Source organism: Corella eumyota, chromosome 3 (assembly GCF_963082875.1).
Source record: "Corella eumyota chromosome 3, kaCorEumy4.1, whole genome shotgun sequence".
NCBI classification, from domain to species: Eukaryota; Metazoa; Chordata; class Ascidiacea; order Phlebobranchia; family Corellidae; genus Corella; species Corella eumyota.
Genome location: NC_137492.1, coordinates 20,315,180 through 20,335,187, shown reverse-complemented (window position 1 = coordinate 20,335,187; position 20,008 = coordinate 20,315,180). Strand labels below are relative to the sequence as shown.

At 40.3% G+C, this 20,008-nt stretch overlaps 1 protein-coding gene across 1 annotated transcript in view; it reads right to left on the bottom strand.

Annotated features, from left to right (window-relative positions):
• Positions 1-18,685, bottom strand: part of LOC145746050 (uncharacterized) — a 48,531-nt gene extending 29,846 nt beyond the window's left edge. The window contains exons 1-8 of the mRNA XM_082564229.1: positions 18,139-18,685; positions 17,778-17,807; positions 17,477-17,640; positions 17,244-17,358; positions 17,045-17,133; positions 16,708-16,912; positions 16,355-16,503; positions 15,971-16,109 (exon numbers count right to left, since the gene is read on the bottom strand). Of these exons, the coding sequence (XP_082420355.1) occupies positions 15,971-16,109; positions 16,355-16,503; positions 16,708-16,912; positions 17,045-17,133; positions 17,244-17,358; positions 17,477-17,640; positions 17,778-17,807; positions 18,139-18,685 (1,438 nt within the window). The remainder of the gene's footprint in view (positions 1-15,970; positions 16,110-16,354; positions 16,504-16,707; positions 16,913-17,044; positions 17,134-17,243; positions 17,359-17,476; positions 17,641-17,777; positions 17,808-18,138) is intronic.
• Positions 18,686-20,008: the final 1,323 nt, after the last annotated feature.

Below are 20,008 nucleotides of genomic sequence, written 5' to 3'. Positions count from 1 at the left end.
TCTGATTCCTTTGTTGCAGAAGTGACGTCAGATTTAGAAATAGTTTCTGTAGTGACGTCAGCCACTGTGGTGGGTGTCATGGTAACATCTGATTCCTTTGTTGCAGAAGTGACGTCAGATTTAGAAATAGTTTCTGTAGTGACGTCAGCCACTGTGGTGGGTGTCATGGTAACATCTGATTCCTTTGTTGCAGAAGTGACGTCAGATTTAGAAATAGTTTCTGTAGTGACGTCAGCCACTGTGGTGGGTGTCATGGTAACATCTGATTCCTTTGTTGCAGAAGTGACGTCAGATTTAGAAATAGTTTCTGTAGTGACGTCAGCCACTGTGGTGGGTGCCATGGTAACATCTGATTCCTTTGTTGCAGAAGTGACGTCAGATTTAGAAATAGTTTCTGTAGTGACGTCAGCCACTGTGGTGGGTGTCATGGTAACATCTGATTCTGTTGTTGCAGAAGTGACGTCAGCCTTAGAAATAGTTTTTGTAGTGACGTCAGCCACTGTGGTGGGTGCCATGGTAACATCTGATTCTGTTGTTGCAGAAGTGACGTCAGCCTTAGAAATAGTTTTTGTAGTGACGTCAGCCACTGTGGTGGGTGCCATGGTAACATCTGATTCCGTCGTTGCAGAAGTGACGTCAGCTTTAGAAATAGTTTTTGTAGTGACGTCAGCCACTGTGGTGGGTGCCATGGTAACATCTGATTCCGTCGTTACAGAAGTGACGTCAGCCTTAGAAATAGTTTCTGTAGTGACGTCAGCCACTGTGGTGGGTGCCATAGTAACATCTGATTCCTTTGTTACAGAAGTGACGTCAGACTTAGAAATAGTATCTGTAGTAACGTCAGCCACTGTGGTGGGTGCCATGGTAACATCTGATTCCGTCGTTGCAGAAGTGACGTCAGCCTTAGAAATAGTTTCTGTAGTGACGTCAGCCACTGTGGTGGGTGCCATAGTAACATCTGATTCCGTCGTTGCAGAAGTGACGTCAGCCTTAGAAATAGTTCCTGTAGTGACGTCAGCCACTGTGGTGGGTACCATGGTAACATCTGATTCTGTTGTTGCAGAAGTGACGTCAGCCTTAGAAATAGTTTTTGTAGTGACATCAGCCACTGTGGTGGGTGCCATAGTAACATCCGATTCCTTTGTTACAGAAGTGACGTCAGACTTAGAAATAGTATCTGTAGTGACGTCAGCCACTGCGGTAGATGCCATGGTAACATCTGATTCCTTTGTTGCAGAAGTGACGTCAGCCTTCGAAATAGTTTCTTTAGTGACGTCAGTCAATGTGGTGGGTGCCATAGTAACATCTGATTCGGTTGTTGCAGAAATGACGTCAGCATTCAGAGTACTTTCTGTAGTGACGTCGGCCTCTGTGGTAGATGCAGAATAAACTAAACCTTCGTCACTGATAGTACTTATTTGTTCCGGTTTAATTGTTTCACTAGCCAGACCCCGAACACTCGTAGTATGAGGTAAGGTGGTTAAAGTTGACCTGGCCTCAGTTGTAGCTGATAAAGTTATATTTTCTGGTAAAAAACTTGATGAAGTTGTTGTTTGTTCCGAAGTAGGAGTCAAACTTGTAATATTTGAATATTGATTTGTAGTTTCATCTAAAGTAGAATCGTCACCAGAGAAAAACAAATCTTGAGTTGTAACTTCAATTATGGGTTCATCACGTGGGGTTGTTTCCTTGTTTAGATCTTGGTAAGCAGTTGTAACTTCAACGATGGGTTTATCACGTGAGGTTGTTTTATTGTTTAAATTTTGGTAAGCAGTTGTAACTTCAATTATGGGTTTATCACGGGGAGTTGTTTCTTTGTTTAAATCTTGGTAAGCAGTTGTAACTTCAACAATGGGCTCATCAAGTGAGGTTGTTTTATTGTTTAAATCTTGGTAAGCAGTTGTTACTTCAATTATGGGTTTATCACGGGGGGTTGTTTCTTTGTTTAAATCTTGGTAAGCAGTTGTAATTTCAAAGATGGGCTCATCAAGTGAGGTTGTTTCATTGTTTAAATCTTGGTAAGCAGTTGTAACTTCAACGATGGGTTTATCACGGGGGGTTGTTTCTTTGTTTAAATCTTGGTAAGCAGTTGTAACTTCAACGACGGGTTCATCAAGTGAGGTTGTTTTATTGTTTAAATCTTGATAAGCAGTTGTTACTTTCTTATTTATTGTGGATAGTTCAGTTAAAATTTGTGTCACAATTTTTGCAGTTGTGGTATTGTCTTCAGCCTGTGACGTAGTTTCTGTGACATTGCCGACCACTGTGGTAGATGCCTTAGTAACGTTGGACTCTGTCGTTGCCGAAGTGATGTCAGCCTGTGACGTAGTTTCTGTGACAATGCCGACCACTGTGGTAGATGCCTTAGTAACGTTGGACTCTGTCATTGCCGAAGTGATGTCAGCCTGTGATGTAGTTACTGTGACGCTGTCAGCAACCATAGTTTTTGTAGTGACATCGGCCGTTGTGAGTGATGCCATAGTAACGTCTGATTCTGTTGTTGCAGAAGAGACGCCAGCATTCGGGGAAGTGTCTGTGGTGACGTCGGCTTCTGTAGTAGGTGCCATGGTAACTGATTCTGTCATTGCAGAAGTGACGTCAGCATTCGGAGTACTTTCTGTAGTAACGTCGGACTCTGTGGTAGATGCAGAACCAACTAAACCTTTGTCACTGATAGTACTTATTTCTTCCGGTTTAATTGTTTCACTAGCCAGAGACCGAATGCTAGTAGTATGAGGTAAGGTTGTTAAAGTTGATCTGGCCTTAGTTGTAGCTGATAAAGTTATGTTTTCTGGTAAAAAGCTTGATAAAGTTGTTGTTTGTTCCGAAGTAGGAGTCAAACTTGTAATATTCGAATGTTGATTTGTAGTTTCATCTAAAGTAGAATCGTCACCAGAGAAAAACAAATCTTGAGTTGTAACTTCAACGATAGGTTCATCAAGTGAGGTTGTTGCCGTTGTTACCGATTCTGTTGTTGTAGAATTAACGCCAGCCTTTGTAGTAGTTTCTGTAGTGACGTCGGCCTCCAAGGTAGATGCCATTGTTACAGACTCTGTCATTGCAGAAGTGATGTAAGCCTTCGTAATAGTTCTTGTGGTGATGTCGGCTTCTGTAGTAGATGCCATGGTAACCGATTTTGTCATTGTAGAAATGACAGCAGGCTCTGTGGTAGATGCAGAATCAACTAAACCTTCGTCACTGATAGTACTTATTTGTTCCGGTTTAATTGTTGCACTAGCCAGACCCCGATCGCTAGTAGTATGAGGTAAGGTTGTTAAAGTTGATTTGGCCTCAGTTGTACCTGTTAAAGTTATGTTTTCTGGTAAAAAGCTTGATATAGTTGTTGTTTGTTCCGAAGTAGGAGTCAAACTTGTAAAATTCGAATATCGATTTGTAGAGATAGATGCCATTGTTACAGATTCTGTCGTTGCAGAAGTGACGACAGAATGCGTAGTAGTTGCTGTAGTGACGTCAGCCACTGTGGTGGGTGCCATAGTAACATCTAATTCCGTCGTGGCAGAAGTGACGTCAGCCTTAGAAATAGTTTTTGTAGTGAAGTCAGCCACTGTGGTGGGTGCCATGGTAACATCTAATTCCGTCGTGGCAGAAGTTACGTCAGCCTTAGAAATAGTTTCTGTAGTAACGTCAGCAACTGTGGTGGGTGCTATGGTAACATCTGATTCCATCGTTGCAGAAGTGATGTCAGCCTTAGGGATAGTATCTGTAGTGACGTCAGTCACTGTGGGAGATGCCATGGTAACATCCGATTCTGTTGTTGCAGAAGTGACGTCAGCCTTAGAAATAGTTTCTGTAGTGACGTCAGCCACTGTGGTAGATGCCATGGTAACATCTGATTCTGTCGTTGCCGAAGTGACATCAATCTTAGAGATAGTTCCTGTAGTGACGTCAGTCACTGTGGTGGGTGCCATGGTAACATCTAATTCCGTCGTGGCAGAAGTTACGTCAGCCTTAGAAATAGTTTCTGTAGTAACGTCAGTCACTGTGGTGGGTGCCATGGTAACATCTGATTCTGTTGTTGCAGAAGTGACGTCAGCCTTAGAAATAGTATCTGTAGTGACGTCAGCCACTGTGGTAGATGCCATGGTAACATCTGATTCTGTCGTTGCCGAAGTGACATCAATCTTAGAGATAGTTCCTGTAGTGACGTCAGTCACTGTGGTGGGTGCCATGGTAACATCTGATTTTGTTGTTGCAGAAGTGTCATCAGCCTTAAGGATAGTTCCTGTAGTGACGTCAGACACTGTGGGAGATGCCATGGTAACATCTAATTCTTTTGTTGAAGAAGTGACGTCAGCCTTAGAAATAGTTTCTGTAGTGACGTCAGCCATTGTGGTGGGTGCCATGGTAACATTTGATTCCGTCGTTGCAGAAGTGATGCCAGCCTTAGAAATAGTTTCTGTAACGACATCCGCCACTGTGAGAGATGCCATGGTAACATCCGATTCCTTTGTTGCAGAAGTGACGTCAGACTTAGAAATAGTTTCTGTAGTGACGTCAGCCACTGCGGTAGATGCCATGGTAACATCTGATTCCTTTGTTGCAGAAGTGACTTCAGCCTTAGAAATAGTTTCTGTAGTGACGTCAGCCACTGTGGTGGGTGCCATAGTAACATCTGATTCGGTTGTTGCAGAAATGACGTCAGCATTCAGAGTACTTTCTGTAGTGACGTCGGCCTCTGTGGTAGATGCAGAATAAACTAAACCTTCGTCACTGATAGTACTTATTTGTTCCGGTTTAATTGTTCCACTAGCCAGACCTCGAACACTCGTAGTATGAGGTAAGGTGGTTAAAGTTGACCTGGCCTCAGTTGTAGCTGATAAAGTTATATTTTCTGGTAAAAAGCTTGATGAAGTTGCTGTTTGTTCCGAAGTAGGAGTCAAACTTGTAATATTTGAATATTGATTTGTAGTTTCATCTAAAGTAGAATAGTCACCAGAGAAAAACAAATCTTGAGTAGTAACTTCAATTATGGGTTCTCCACGTGGGGTTGTTTCATTGTTTAGATCTTGGTAAGCAGTTGTAACTTCAACGATGGGTTTATCACGTGAGGTTGTTTCATTGTTTAAATTTTGGTAAGCAGTTGTAACTTCAATTATGAGTTTATCACGGGGAGTTGTTTCTTTGTTTAAATCTTGGTAAGCAGTTGTAACTTCAACAATGGGCTCATCAAGTGAGGTTGTTTTATTGTTTAAATCTTGGTAAGCAGTTGTTACTTCAATTATGGGTTTATCACGGGGGGTTGTTTCTTTGTTTAAATCTTGGTAAGCAGTTGTAACTTCAACGATGGGTTCATCAAGTGAGGTTGTTTTATTGTTTAAATCTTGGTAAGCAGTTGTAACTTCAACGATGGGTTCATCAAGTGAGGTTGTTTTATTGTTTAAATCTTGGTAAGCAGTTGTAACTTCAACGACGGGTTCATCAAGTGAGGTTGTTTTATTGTTTAAATCTTGATAAGCAGTTGTTACTTTCTTATTTATTGTGGATAGTTCAGTTAAAAATTGTGTCACAATTTTTGCAGTTGTGGTATTGTCTTCAGCCTGTGACGTAGTTTCTGTGACATTGCCGACCACTGTGGTAGATGCCTTAGTAACGTTGGACTCTGTCGTTGCCGAAGTGATGTCAGCCTGTGACGTAGTTTCTGTGACAATGCCGACCACTGTGGTAGATGCCTTAGTAACGTTGGACTCTGTCGTTGCCGAAGTGATGTCAGCCTGTGATGTAGTTACTGTGACGCTGTCAGCAACCATAGTTTTTGTAGTGACATCGGCCGTTGTGAGTGATGCCATAGTAACGTCTGATTCTGTTGTTGCAGAAGAGACGCCAGCATTCGGGGTAGTGTCTGTGGTGACGTCGGCTTCTGTAGTAGATGCCATGGTAACTGATTCTGTCATTGCAGAAGTGACGTCAGCATTCGGAGTACTTTCTGTAGTAACGTCGGACTCTGTGGTAGATGCAGAACCAACTAAACCTTTGTCACTGATAGTACTCATTTCTTCCGGTTTAATTGTTTCACTAGCCAGAGACCGAATGCTAGTAGTATGAGGTAAGGTTGTTAAATTTGATCTGGCCTTAGTTGTAGCTGATAAAGTTATGTTTTCTGGTAAAAAGCTTGATGAAGTTGTTGTTTGTTCCGAAGTAGGAGTCAAACTTGTAATATTCGAATGTTGATTTGTAGTTTCATGTAAAGTAGAATCGTCACCAGAGAAAAACAAATCTTGAGTTGTAACTTCAACGATAGGTTCATCAAGTGAGGTTGTTGCCGTTGTTACCGATTCTGTTGTTGTAGAATTAACGCCAGCCTTTGTAGTAGTTTCTGTAGTGACGTCGGCCTCTAAGGTAGATGCCAATGTTACAGACTCTGTCATTGCAGAAGTGATGTCAGCCTTCGTAATAGTTCTTGTGGTGATGTCGGCTTCTGTAGTAGATGCCATGGTAACCGATTTTGTCATTGTAGAAGTGACAGCAGGCTCTGTGGTAGATGCAGAATCAACTAAACCTTTGTCACTGATAGTACTTATTTGTTCCGGTTTAATTGTTGCACTAGCCAGACCCCGATCGCTAGTGGTATGAGGTAAGGTTGTTAAAGTTGATTTGGCCTCAGTTGTAGCTGTTAAAGTTATGTTTTCTGGTAAAAAGCTTGATATAGTTGTTGTTTGTTCCGAAGTAGGAGTCAAACTTGTAATATTCGAATATCGATTTGTAGAGATAGATGCCATTGTTACAGATTCTGTCGTTGCAGAAGTGACGACAGAATGCGTAGTAGTTGCTGTAGTGACGTCAGCCACTGTGGTGGGTGCCATAGTAACATCTAATTCCGTCGCTGCAGAAGTGACGTCAGCTTTAGAAATAGTTTCTGTAGTAACGTCAGCCACTGTGGTGGGTGCTATGGTAACATCTGATTCCATCGTTGCAGAAGTGACGTCAGCCTTCGGGGTAGTTTGTGTAGTGACGTCAGCCACTGTGGTGGGTACCATAGTAACATCTAATTCTGTCGTTGCAGAAGTGACGTCAGCCTTCGGGGTAGTTTCTGAAGTGACATCAGCCACTGTGGGAGATGCCATGGTAACATCTGATTCTGTTGTTGCAGAAGTGACGTCAGCCTTAGAAATAGTTTCTGTAGTGACGTCAGCCACTGTGGTAGATGCCATGGTAACATCTGATTCTGTTGTTGCAGAAGTGACGTCAGCCTTAGAAATAGTTTCTGTAGTGACGTCAGCCACTGTGGGAGATGCCATGGTAACATCTGATTCTGTTGTTGCAGAAGTGACGTCAGCCTTAGAAATAGTTTCTGTAGTGACGTCAGCCACTGTGGTGGGTGTCATGGTAACATCTGATTCTGTTGTTGCAGAAGTGACGTCAGCCTTAGAAATAGTTTCTGTAGTGACGTCAGCCACTGTGGTAGATGCTTGGGTAACATCTGATTCTGTTGTGGCAGAAGTGACGTCAGCCTTTGAAATAGTTTCTGTAGTGACGTCAGCCACTGTGGTGGATGCCATAGTAACATCTGATTCAGTCGTTGCAGAAGTGATGTCAGCCTTTGAAATAGTTTCTGTAGTGACGTCAGCCACTGTGGGAGATGCCATGGTAACATCTGATTCAGTTGTTGCAGAAGTGACGTCAGCCTTAGAAATAGTTTCTGTAATGACGTCAGCCACTGTGGTGGGTGCCATAGTAACATCTGATTCAGTCGTTGCAGAAGTGATGTCAGCCTTTGAAATAGTTTCTGTAGTGACGTCAGCCACTGTGGGAGATGCCATGGTAACATCTGATTCAGTCGTTGCAGAAGTGACGTCAGCCTTAGAAATAGTTTCTGTAATGACGTCAGCCACTGTGGTGGGTGCCATAGTAACATCTGATTCAGTCGTTGCAGAAGTGATGTCAGCCTTTGAAATAGTTTCTGTAGTGACGTCAGCCACTGTGGGAGATGCCATGGTAACATCTGATTCAGTCGTTGCAGAAGTGACGTCAGCCTTAGAAATAGTTTCTGTAATGACGTCAGCCACTGTGGTGGGTGCCATAGTAACATCTGATTCAGTCGTTGCAGAAGTGATGTCAGCCTTTGAAATAGTTTCTGTAGTGACGTCAGCCACTGTGGGAGATGCCATGGTAACATCTGATTCAGTCGTTGCAGAAGTGATGTCAGCCTTAGAAATAGTTTCTGTAATGACGTCAGCCACTGTGGTGGGTGCCATAGTAACATCCGATTCCTTTGTTGCAGAAGTGACAGCAGCCTTAGAAATAGTTCCTGTAGTGACGTCAGCCACTGTGGTGGGTGCTATGGTAACATCTGATTCAGTCGTTGCAGAAGTGACGTCAGCCTTAGAAATAGTTTCTGTAGTGACGTCAGCCACTGTGGTGGGTACCATAGTAACATCTAATTCTGTCGTTGCAGAAGTGACGTCAGCCTTAGAAATAGTTTCTGTAGTGACGTCAGCCACTGTGGTGGGTGCCATAGTAACATCTGATTCTGTCGTTGCCGAAGTGACATCAATCTTAGAGATAGTTTCTGTAGTGACGTCAGCCACTGTGGTGGGTGCTATGGTAACATCTGATTCAGTCGTTGCCGAAGTGATGTCAGCCTTAGAAATAGTTTCTGTAGTGACGTCAGCCACTGTGGTGGGTACCATAGTAACATCTAATTCTGTCGTTGCAGAAGTGATGTCAGCCTTAGAAATAGTTTCTGTAGTGACGTCAGCCACTGTGGTGGGTGCCATGGTAACATCTGATTCTGTTGTTACAGAAGTGTCATCAGCCTTAAGGATAGTTCCTGTAGTGACGTCAGACACTGTGGGAGATGCCATGGTAACATCTAATTCTTTTGTTGAAGAAGTGACGTCAGCCTTAGAAATAGTTTCTGTAGTAACGTCAGCCACTGTGGTGGGTGCCATGGTAACATTTGATTCCGTCGTTGCAGAAGTGATGTCAGCCTTAGAAATAGTTTCTGTAGTGACGTCAGCCACTGTGGTGGGTGCCATGGTAACATCTGATTCTGTTGTTGCAGAAGGGACGTCAGCTTTAGAAATAGTTTCTGTAGTGACGTCAGCCACTGTGGGGGATGCCATGGTAACATCTGATTCTGTTGTTGCAGAAGGGACGTCAGCTTTAGAAATAGTTTCTGTAGTGACGTCAGCCACTGTGGGAGATGCCATGGTAACATCTGATTCTGTTGTTGCAGAAGGGACGTCAGCTTTAGAAATAGTTTCTGTAGTGACGTCAGCCACTGTGGGAGATGCCATGGTAACATCTGATTCTGTTGTTGCAGAAGGGACGTCAGCTTTAGAAATAGTTTCTGTAGTGACGTCAGCCACTGTGGGAGATGCCATGGTAACATCTGATTCTGTTGTTGAAGAAGTGACGTCAGCCTTAGAAATAGTTTCTGTAGTAACGTCAGTCACTGCGGTGGATGCTATGGTAACATCTGATTCTGTTGTTGCAGAAGGGACGTCAGCTTTAGAAATAGTTTCTGTAGTGACGTCAGCCACTGTGGGAGATGCCATGGTAACATTTGATTCCGTCGTTGCAGAAGTGATGTCAGCCTTAGAAATAGTTCCTGTAGTGACGTCAGTCACTGTGGGAGATGCCATGGTAACATCTGATTCTGTTGTTGCAGAAGTGACGTCAGCCTTAGAAATAGTTTCTGTAGTGACGTCAGCCACTGTGGGAGATGCCATAGTAACATCTGATTCTGTCGTTGCAGAAGTGGCGTCAGCCTTAGAAATAGTTTCTGTAGTGACGTCAGCCACTGTGGGAGATGCCATAGTAACATCTGATTCTGTCGTTGCAGAAGTGACGTCAGCCTTAGGGATAGTATCTGTAGTGACGTCAGCCACTGTGGTGGGTGCCATGGTAACATCTGATTCTGTTGTTACAGAAGTGTCATCAGCCTTAAGGATAGTTCCTGTAGTGACGTCAGACACTGTGGAAGATGCCATGGTAACATCTAATTCTTTTGTTGAAGAAGTGACGTCAGCCTTAGAAATAGTTTCTGTAGTAACGTCAGCCACTGTGGTGGGTGCCATGGTAACATTTGATTCCGTCGTTGCAGAAGTGATGTCAGCCTTAGAAATAGTTTCTGTAACGACATCAGCCACTGTGAGAGATGCCATGGTAACATCCGATTCCTTTGTTGCAGAAGTGACGTCAGACTTAGAAATAGCTTCTGTAGTGACGTCAGCCACTGCGGTAGATGCCATGGTAACATCTGATTCCTTTGTTGCAGAAGTGACGTCAGCCTTAGAAATAGTTTCTGTAGTGACGTCAGTCAATGTGGTGGGTGCCATAGTAACATCTGATTCGGTTGTTGCAGAAATGACGTCAGCATTCAGAGTACTTTCTGTAGTGACGTCGGCCTCTGTGGTAGATGCAGAATAAATTAAACCTTCGTCACTGATAGTACTTATTTGTTCCGGTTTAATTGTTCCACTAGCCAGACCTCGAACACTCGTAGTATGAGGTAATGTGGTTAAAGTTGACCTGGCCTCAGTTGTAGCTGATAAAGTTATATTTTCTGGTAAAAAGCTTGATGAAGTTGCTGTTTGTTCCGAAGTAGGAGTCAAACTTGTAATATTTGAATATTGATTTGTAGTTTCATCTAAAGTAGAATCGTCACCAGAGAAAAACAAATCTTGAGTAGTAACTTCAATTATGGGTTCATCACGTGGGGTTGTTTCATTATTTAGATCTTGGTAAGCAGTTGTAACTTCAACGATGGGCTCAACAAGTGTAGTTGTTTTATTGTTTAAATCTTGGTAAGCAGTTGTAACGTCAATTATGGGTTTATCATGGGGGGTTGTTTCATTGTTTAAATCTTGGTAAGCAGTTGTAACTTCAATTATGGGTTTATCACGGGGGGTTGTTTCTTTGTTTAAATCTTGGTAAGCAGTTGTAACTTCAACGATGGGCTCATCACGTGAGGTTGTTTCCTTGTTTAAATATTGGTAAGCGGTTGTAACTTCAACGACGGGTTCATCAAGTGAGGTTGTTTTATTGTTTAAATCTTGGTAAGCAGTTGTAACTTCAACAATGGGTTTATCATGTGAGATTGGTTTATTGTTTAAATCTTGGTAAGCAGTTGTAACTTCAACAATGGGTTCATCAAGTGAGGTTGTTTTATTGTTTAAATCTTGATAAGCAGTTGTTACTTTCTTATTTATTGTGGATAGTTCAGTTAAAAATTGTGTCACAATTTTTGCAGTTGTGGTATTGTCTTTAGCCTGTGACGTAGTTTCTGTAACATTGCCGACCACTGTGGTAGATGCCTTAGTAACGTTGGACTCTGTCGTTGCCGAAGTGATGTCAGCCTGTGACGTAGTTTCTGTGACAATGCCGACCACTGTGGTAGATGCCTTAGTAACGTTGGACTCTGTCATTGCCGAAGTTATGTCAGCCTGTGACGTAGTTTCTGTAACATTGCCGACCGCTGTGGTAGATGCCTTAGTAACGTTGGACCCTGTCGTTGCCGAAGTTATGTCAGCCTGTGACGTAGTTTCTGTGACAATGCCGACCACTGTGGTAGATGCCTTAGTAACGTTGGACTCTGTCGTTGCCGAAGTTTTGTCAGCCTGTGACGTAGTTTCTGTGACATTGCCTACCACTGTGGTAGATGCCTTAGTAACGTTGGACTCTGTCGTTGCCGAAGTGATGTCAGCCTGTGACGTAGTTTCTGTGACATTGCCGACCACTGTGGTAGATGCCTTAGTAACGTTGGACTCTGTTGTTGCCGAAGTGATGTCAGCCTGTGATGTAGTTACTGTGACGCTGTCAGCAACCATAGTTTTTGTAGTGACATCGGCCGTTGTGAGTGATGCCATAGTTACGTCTGATTCTGTTGTTGCAGAAGAGACGCCAGCATTCGGGGTAGTGTATGTGGTGACGTCGGCTTCTGTAGTAGATGCCATGGTAACTGATTCTGTCATTGCAGAAGTGACGTCAGCATTCGGAGTACTTTCTGTAGTGACGTCGAACTCTGTGGTAGATGCAGAACCAACTAAACCTTTGTCACTGATAGTACTTATTTCTTCCGGTTTAATTGTTTCACTAGCCAGAGACCGAACGCTAGTAGTATGAGGTAAGGTTGTTAAAGTTGATCTGGCCTTAGTTGTAGCTGATAAAGTTATGTTTTCTGGTAAAAAGCTTGATGAAGTTGTTGTTTGTTCCGAAGTAGGAGTCAAACTTGTAATATTCGAATGTTGATTTGTAGTTTCATCTAAAGTAGAATCGTCACCAGAGAAAAACAAATCTTGAGTTGTAACTTCAACGATAGGTTCATCAAGTGAGGCTGTTTCTTTGTTTAAATCTTGGTAAGCAGTTGTAACTTCAACAATGGGTTCATCACGTGGGGTTGTTTCATTGTTTAAATCTTGGTAAGCAGTTGTAACTTCAACGATGGATTCATCACGTGAGGCTGTTTCTTTGTTTAAATCTTGGTAAGCAGTTGTAACTTCAACGATGGATTCATCAAGTGAGGTTGTTTCATTGTTTAAATCTTGGTAAGTAGTTGTAACTTCAATTATGGGTTCATCACGTGAGGTTGTTGCCATTGTTACCGATTCTGTTGTTGTAGAATTAACGTCAGCCCTTGTAGTAGTTTCTGTAGTGACGTCGGACTCTGAGATAGATGCCATTGTTACAGATTTTGTCATTGCAGATGTGATTTCAGCCTTCGTAATAGTTTCTGTGGTGACGTCGGCTTCTGTAGTAGATGCCATGGTAACCGATTTTGTCAATGTAGAAGTGACGTCAGGCTCTGTGGTAAGTGCAGAATCAACTAAACCTTTGTCATTGATAGTACTAACTTCTTCCGGTTTAATTGTTTCACTAGCCAGAGACCGAATGCTAGTAGTATGAGGTAAGGTTGTTAAAGTTGATCTGGCCTCAGTTGTAGCTGATAAAGTTATGTTTTTTGGTAAAAAGCTTGATGAAGTTGTTGTTTGTTCCGCAGTAGGGGTCAAACTTGTAATATTCGAATATTGATTTGTAGAGGTAGATGCCATTGTTACTAATTCTGTCGTTGCTGAAGTGACGTCAGCTTTTGTAGTAGTTTCTGTAGTGACGTCAACCTTTGTGGTAGATGCCATGGTAACATCTGATACCATCGTTGCAGAAGTTACGTCAGCCTTAGGAATAGTTTGTGTAGTGACGTCAGCCACTGTGGTAGATGCCATGGTAACATCTGTTTCTGTCGTTGCAGAAGTGACGTCAGCCTTTGTAATAATTTCTGTAGTGACGTCAGCCACTGTGGGGGATGCCATGGTAACATCTGATTCCGTTGTTGCAGAAGTAACGTCAGCCTTAGGAATAGTTTTTGTAGTGACGTCAGCCATTGTGAGGGATGCCATGGTAACGTTGAATTCTGTTGTTGCAGAAGTGGCGTCAGCCTGTGACATAATTTCTGTAACGTTGTCGGCCTGTGACGTAGTTTCTGTGACGATGTCATTCTGTGACGTAGTTTCTGTAGTGACATCGGCCAATGTGGTGGGTGCCATAGTAACATCTGATTTGGTTGTTGCAGAAGTGACGTCAGCATTCGGAGTACTTTCTGTAGTGACGTCGGCCTCTGTGGTAGATGCAGAACCAACTAAACCTTCGTCACTGGTAGTACTTATTTTTTCAGGTTTAATTGTTACACTAGCCAGACCCCGAACGCTCGTAGTATGAGGTAAGGTTGTTGAAGTTGATCTGGCCTTAGTTGTACCTGTTAAAGTTATGTTTTCTGTTAAAAAGCTTGATGAAGTTGTTGTTTGTTCCGCAGTAGGAGTCAAACTTGTAATATTCGGATATTGATTTGTAGTTTCATCTGAAGTAGAATCGTCACCAGAAAAAAACAAATCTTGAGTTGTAACTTCAACGATGGGTTCATCACGTGAGGCTGTTTCTTTGTTTAAATCTTGGTAAGCAGTTGTAACTTCAACGATGGGTTCATCAAGTAAGGTTGTTTCATTGTTTAAATCTTGGTAAGCAGTTGTAACTTTAATTATGGGTTCATCACGTGAGGTTGTTTCTTTGTTTAAATCTTGGTAAGTAGTTGTAACTTCAATTATGGGTTCATCACGTGAGGTTGTTGCCATTGTTACCGATTCTGTTGTTGTAGAATTAACGTCAGCCTTTGTAGTAGTTTCTGTAGTGACGTCGGCCTCTGAGATAGATGCCATTGTTACAGATTTTGTCATTCCAGATGTGATGTCAGCCTTCGTAATAGTTTCTGTGGTGACGTCGGCTTCTGTAGTAGATGCTATGGTAACCGATTTTGTCAATGTAGAAGTGACGTCAGGCTCTGTGGTAGATGCAGAATTATTCAAACTTTTGTCACTGATAGTACTTATTTCTTCCGGTTTAATTGTTTCACTATCCAGACCCTGAACGGTAGTAGTATGAGGTAAGGTTGTTAAAGTTGATCTGGCCTCAGTTGTAGCTGATAAAGTTATGTTTTTTGGTAAAAATCTTGATGAAGTTGTTGTTTGTTCCGAAGTAGGAGTCAAACTTGTAATATTCGAATATTGATTTAAAGAAGTTGACAAAACAGTGGAAGTATCTTCACTTGGTGGAGTCACTGAAATTGTTGTATATGAATCAGAAGTTTCAGTTGTAATGAAATCATTTGTTGTAGATTCAGTATATTGCGGGGTAGTTGCGTGATCATCCACAGGAGTTAAATCTTGAGAATTGACCTCCGTTTTGGAATTATCGGCAATAGTTGAAATACTTTGAGTAGGTTCAGCAAAAATGCTTGATAAAATTGTTGTTTGTTCCGAAGTAGGAGTCAAACTTGTAATATTCGAATATTGTTCTTTAGTTTCATCTGAAGTAGAATCGTCACCAGAGAAAAACAAATCTTGAGTAGTAACTTCAATTATGGGTTCATCACGTGGGGTTGTTTCATTATTTAGATCTTGGTAAGCAGTTGTAACTTCAACGATGGGTTCATAACGTGAGGTTGTTTCATTGTTTAAATCTTGGTAAGCAGTTGTAACTTCAATTATGGGTTCATCATGTAAGGTTGTTTTATTGTTTAAATCTTGGTAAGCAGTTGTAACTTCAACGATGGGTTTATCAAGTGAGGTTGTTTCATTGTTTAAATCTTGGTAAGCAGTTATAACTTTTTCATTTATTGTGGATAGTTCAGTTAAAAATTGTGTTACAATGTTTGCCGTTGTGGTATTGTCTTTAATCTTAGTTGTAGATTGATGTTCTGTTGTAGTTGGTGTTCTTCTAGTTGATAGTATTATTGGTGTTGTTAGGAAAATGTCTAAAGTATACATAGTGGAATCATCTTCTGGGAAAATATCAGTTGTGGCATCTTTGCGCAAGGTTGAAGTTGTCGTTGAACCATCCCTTGCACTCAAGTCAACGTAATTTGAAGTGGTTTGAAACTGGTTAGAATTTTTATTGGTTGTTTGTTCACTTTCAGATATGGTTGTTTTGCTTTGTGTTGACGATTCTTTTGTGCCTGTTATTAATTCTGTGAGTTTACCTATGGTGGTGCTGGCATATTTTGTGTATGTTATTTGTGTTGTGTAATTGCCCAAACCTGACACACTACCTTCAGTAGTTGTGGTAATAGCACTGCTTGGCTCTGGAACTGCAAGAAAGTTGACATGCAACATGCAAATATTAAACATGCCTTTTTAAAATAATTTCTAATTTAACAACATTTTTGTAAATAAAAAATCTATTTGGAATTTTTCATAATCATGCCTTACATTTACTAACAAGCTTTTTTACATAAATCAAATTATAAAAAACTACTTATGTAACATAACTAGTTTAACATTATTAACTATTATTACTAAGAAACAAACATATAGAATCTATATTATTCATTTCCTACAACAAATCTACAACTAACATTCAGATTTTTCATTTAAATCTTTAGGAAATAAAACTATATTTTTTTCTACAAAACAGCATTCAAAGAATTAACCTCATGCGCTGACAACTTTAAATAAATTACCGGTTTTAGCTTGAGATAGAGACACAGGGACACTCGATTCAGTTAAAACATGACTTGTTGCAGTAGCAAAGTACATTGTATCTGGAGTGAGGTTGGTAAACTTGACTGTTGCATTTCCAGTTACATTTTCGCTTGGAACCTGTGTAAAACTTCCATTAACTAAAATTTTACATTAAGATTAAAACACAAGTATTATGTAATATAAGCTACAACTTTTATATGAATTATAGTATTAAAATTTATAAAAAGTAACCTATACAACCCTTTTATAATTTTGTTAAATGTATATAAATATGAAAAAATCTAATTGCATAACTAATAGAACTAAACAATAATTAAGGTGAAAAAAATTAAGTTTAATTACTGCTGTATTATAAACCCTACTGTAATTGTCCCTGCAATGTCCGATGTGTTAGTCAGTGGTGCTATAGTTAGTTTGTAATACTGAACATTTCCCTCTGCTTCTCCAAATGTAACACCAATATCATAAACTCCTTCCTGCTGTAGATGTAAAAAGGATACTGGGTTGGGTTCTAAAAACAAAAAGGTTTTAATTATAAAAAATTTAAACCACATTATATTTTAACAAGTTATTAAAAAAGTATGCAATAATATGAAGTAGAGCCAATTCACACGTACAAAGGATTTTTATATTTACCGTGTACAAATAATGCGAGTTTTAAAAAAGATTTTATAGTTATTATAAAATTACACAGATAAATTAAAAAATAAGTTACGCGTTGCTTGGGTTATCTCAATGTATTCTGTTCTAAATCCATTAATAACCGCCAACAAACGAATCGTGTAAATTGTCCCGGGTTCAAGTCCAGTTATTTGAGTGGAGTTGAAGAGGATATCAGGAAGTTCGTAAACAAGTAAATTGTTTTCATCAATCGCTCTTTTCACAACTCGGTTGGGGAGAATTAACTGGACAATATAGCTCTAAAAATACCAATTTATATGTCGTATTAAAGAGTATTATTAATATGTAAAATTAGGCAAAAATAATTGTTCGTAAGTATATTAGCATCTAAATAGTTAATGATGAAATCTATGATTATTAATTAAATATACCTGAGCATTTGGCAAAGATTTCCAGTGGAGTCTGAATGAAGTCAAAGTAACATGAGTAATTACAATGTCCTCAGGCCTGCCTAATGCATCTGAAACAAATATTTTAAACCCAAATTGTTTTATAAGAAAAAATATCATAAAATTCATTTTTTTTGCCATTGCCACATTCTTGTTATATGTTAATAAAACAACAACAAACCTGTGGTGACTTCATGTGACAATGAGGGATAGGATTTGTCAAATATCAGTGGAACCACAGTCACATTAAACTTTGTTTTAGGTTGTAGCCTTTTAGAAAATGTTGCAGTGAAATCCTATAACAGAAAAAAAATATTTATAAATATTTTAAATACACATGCCATGAAAAGCTTTTCTTTAACTGGTAATTTTTAATTTTTATTATTATTATTAACACTTGTTCATATTTCATACTGGTTCATCTGGTTTGTATGGAATGGTCAAATTATCAATAATAGTGTTTGGATCTTCACTTTCTGCTAAGGTGACATTGTAAGAATCAACTGGAATAAGTGGTTCAAACTTGAGGAAAACTGACTTATAATCTGACCCAGAATCAACATAAAGAACTGCAGTACCTAATACAAATTGATAATAGGTCAGATTTTTTTAGAATCTAACTTAATAATAAATGTTAACTTAAAATTTATAATAAATAAATAATTTTAAACAAAAATTAAATTATAACAGTTATTTAATATTTTCATTTTCATACCGTTCGGATATCCCGCAGTTGGGTTGATACCTAAATATAAGTAATATTTTAGTAAGAATCTTAAAATTATTAAAATTAAAACACTTCAAACCATGCGAAAACCTGTCTAAAAATTACATGCTACAAAGAACTGGTGCTCTAAAACAAAAAATATTGGTGCTTCAAAACAAAAAAAAATCAAACTAAAAATCTCAAAAACAAATATTCTAAAATAAATACATGCACTACATTAAGGTGCTAAATACCTAAACCTAAACATATCCAATACAGCTTAGTCTTAAATGGAGCTCTGGTAAAAAAGAAGAAATTTAAAAACAAAATTTATTAACAAAACACCAAAAATCCTATTTAAATAAAATACCTGTTGTAACCATCGGTAAAGTTATGTTTTCAGTATCAACAGTTGGATTTATAGTAAGACCTGCTACTGTGGTTTGACTATCAGGAACACCATTAGAAGAGGTATATTGTGAAGTAGTTGTAACCTCTACTTGATCTAAAGTAGTGGTAGATAGAGTAGAGACATCAGATTCAGTAGATAACTGCTCAATTGTTCTTCCAAAAGTAGATGTTAAACTTGTAAGATTTGAATACTGATTAGTTGACATATCAAACACATCACCATCGACAGTTGGATTTATAGTAAGACCTGCTACTGTGGATTGACTATCAGGAACACCATTAGAAGAGGTATATTGTGACATGGTTTTAGTTGACGTGTCTAAGCCATCACCAGAACTAAACAAACCACGGGTTGTAAATTGATCACTGGTAGAAACCACATCCTCAGTAGTGCTGGCATATTTTGTGTATGTTAATTGTGTTGTGACCAAACCTGACACACTACTGTCACTAGCTGTGGTTTCTTTAATTGCCGTAGTGATGTCAGCCACTGTGGTGGGTGCCATAGTAACATCTGATTCCGTCGTTGCCGAAGTGACGTCAGCTTTTGGAGTAGTTTCTTTAGTGACGTCAGCCACTGTGGTGGGTGCCATAGTAACATCTGATTCCGTCGTTGCCGAAGTGACGTCAGCCTTAGAAATACTTTCTGTAGTGACGTCAGCCACTGTGGGAGATGCCATGGTAACATCTGATTCCGTCGTTGCAGAAGTGATGTCAGCCTTAGAGATAGTTTCTTTAGTAACGTCAGCCACTGTGGTGGGTGCCATAGTAACATTTGATTCCGTCGTTGCCGAAGTGACGTCAGCTTTTGGGGTAGTTTCTGTGGTGAGGTCAGCTACTGTAGTAGATGCCATGGTAACTGATTCTGTCGTTGCAGAAGTGACGTCAGCCTTCGGAGTAGTTTCTTTAGTGACGTCAGCCACTGTGGTGGGTACCATAGTAACATCTAATTCTGTCGTTGCAGAAGTGACGTCAGCCTTCGGAGTAGTTTCTTTAGAGACGTCAGCCACTGTGGTGGGTACCATAGTAACATCTAATTCTGTCGTTGCAGAAGTGACGTCAGCTTTCGGGGTAGTTTCTTTAGTCACGTCAGCCACTGTGGTGGGTGCCATAGTAACATCTAATTCTGTCGTTGCAGAAGTGACGTCAGCCTTCAGAGTAGTTTCTTTAGTGACATCAGCCACTGTGGTGGGTACCATAGTAACATCTAATTCTGTCGTTGCAGAAGTGACGTCAGCTTTCGGAGTAATTTCTTTAGTGACGTCAGCCACTGTGGTGAGTGCCATAGTAACATCTAATTCTGTCGTTGCAGAAGTGACGTCAGCTTTCGGAGTAATTTCTTTAGTGACGTCAGCCACTGTGGTGGGTGCAATAGTAACATCTGATTCCGTTGTTGCAGAAGTAACGTCAGCCTTTGGGGTAGTTTCTTTAGTAACGTCAGCCACTGTGGTGAGTGCCATAGTAACATCTGATTCTGTTGTTGCAGAAGTGACGTCAGCCTTCGGGGTAGTTTCTTTAGTGACGTCAGCTACTGTGGGAGATGCCATAGTAACATCTGATTCTGTCGTTGCAGAAGTGACGTAGGCCTTCGGGGTAGTTTTTTTAGTGACGTCACCCATTGTGGTGGGTGCCATAGTAACATCTAATTCTGTCGTTGCAGAAGTAACGTCAGCCTTCGGAGTAGTTTCTTTAGTCACGTCAGCCACTGTGGTGGGTGCCATAGTAACATCTAATTCTGTCGTTGCAGAAGTGACATCAGCCTTCGGAGTAGTTTCTTTAGTGACGTCAGCCACTGTGGTGGGTGCCATAGTAACATCTGATTCTGTCGT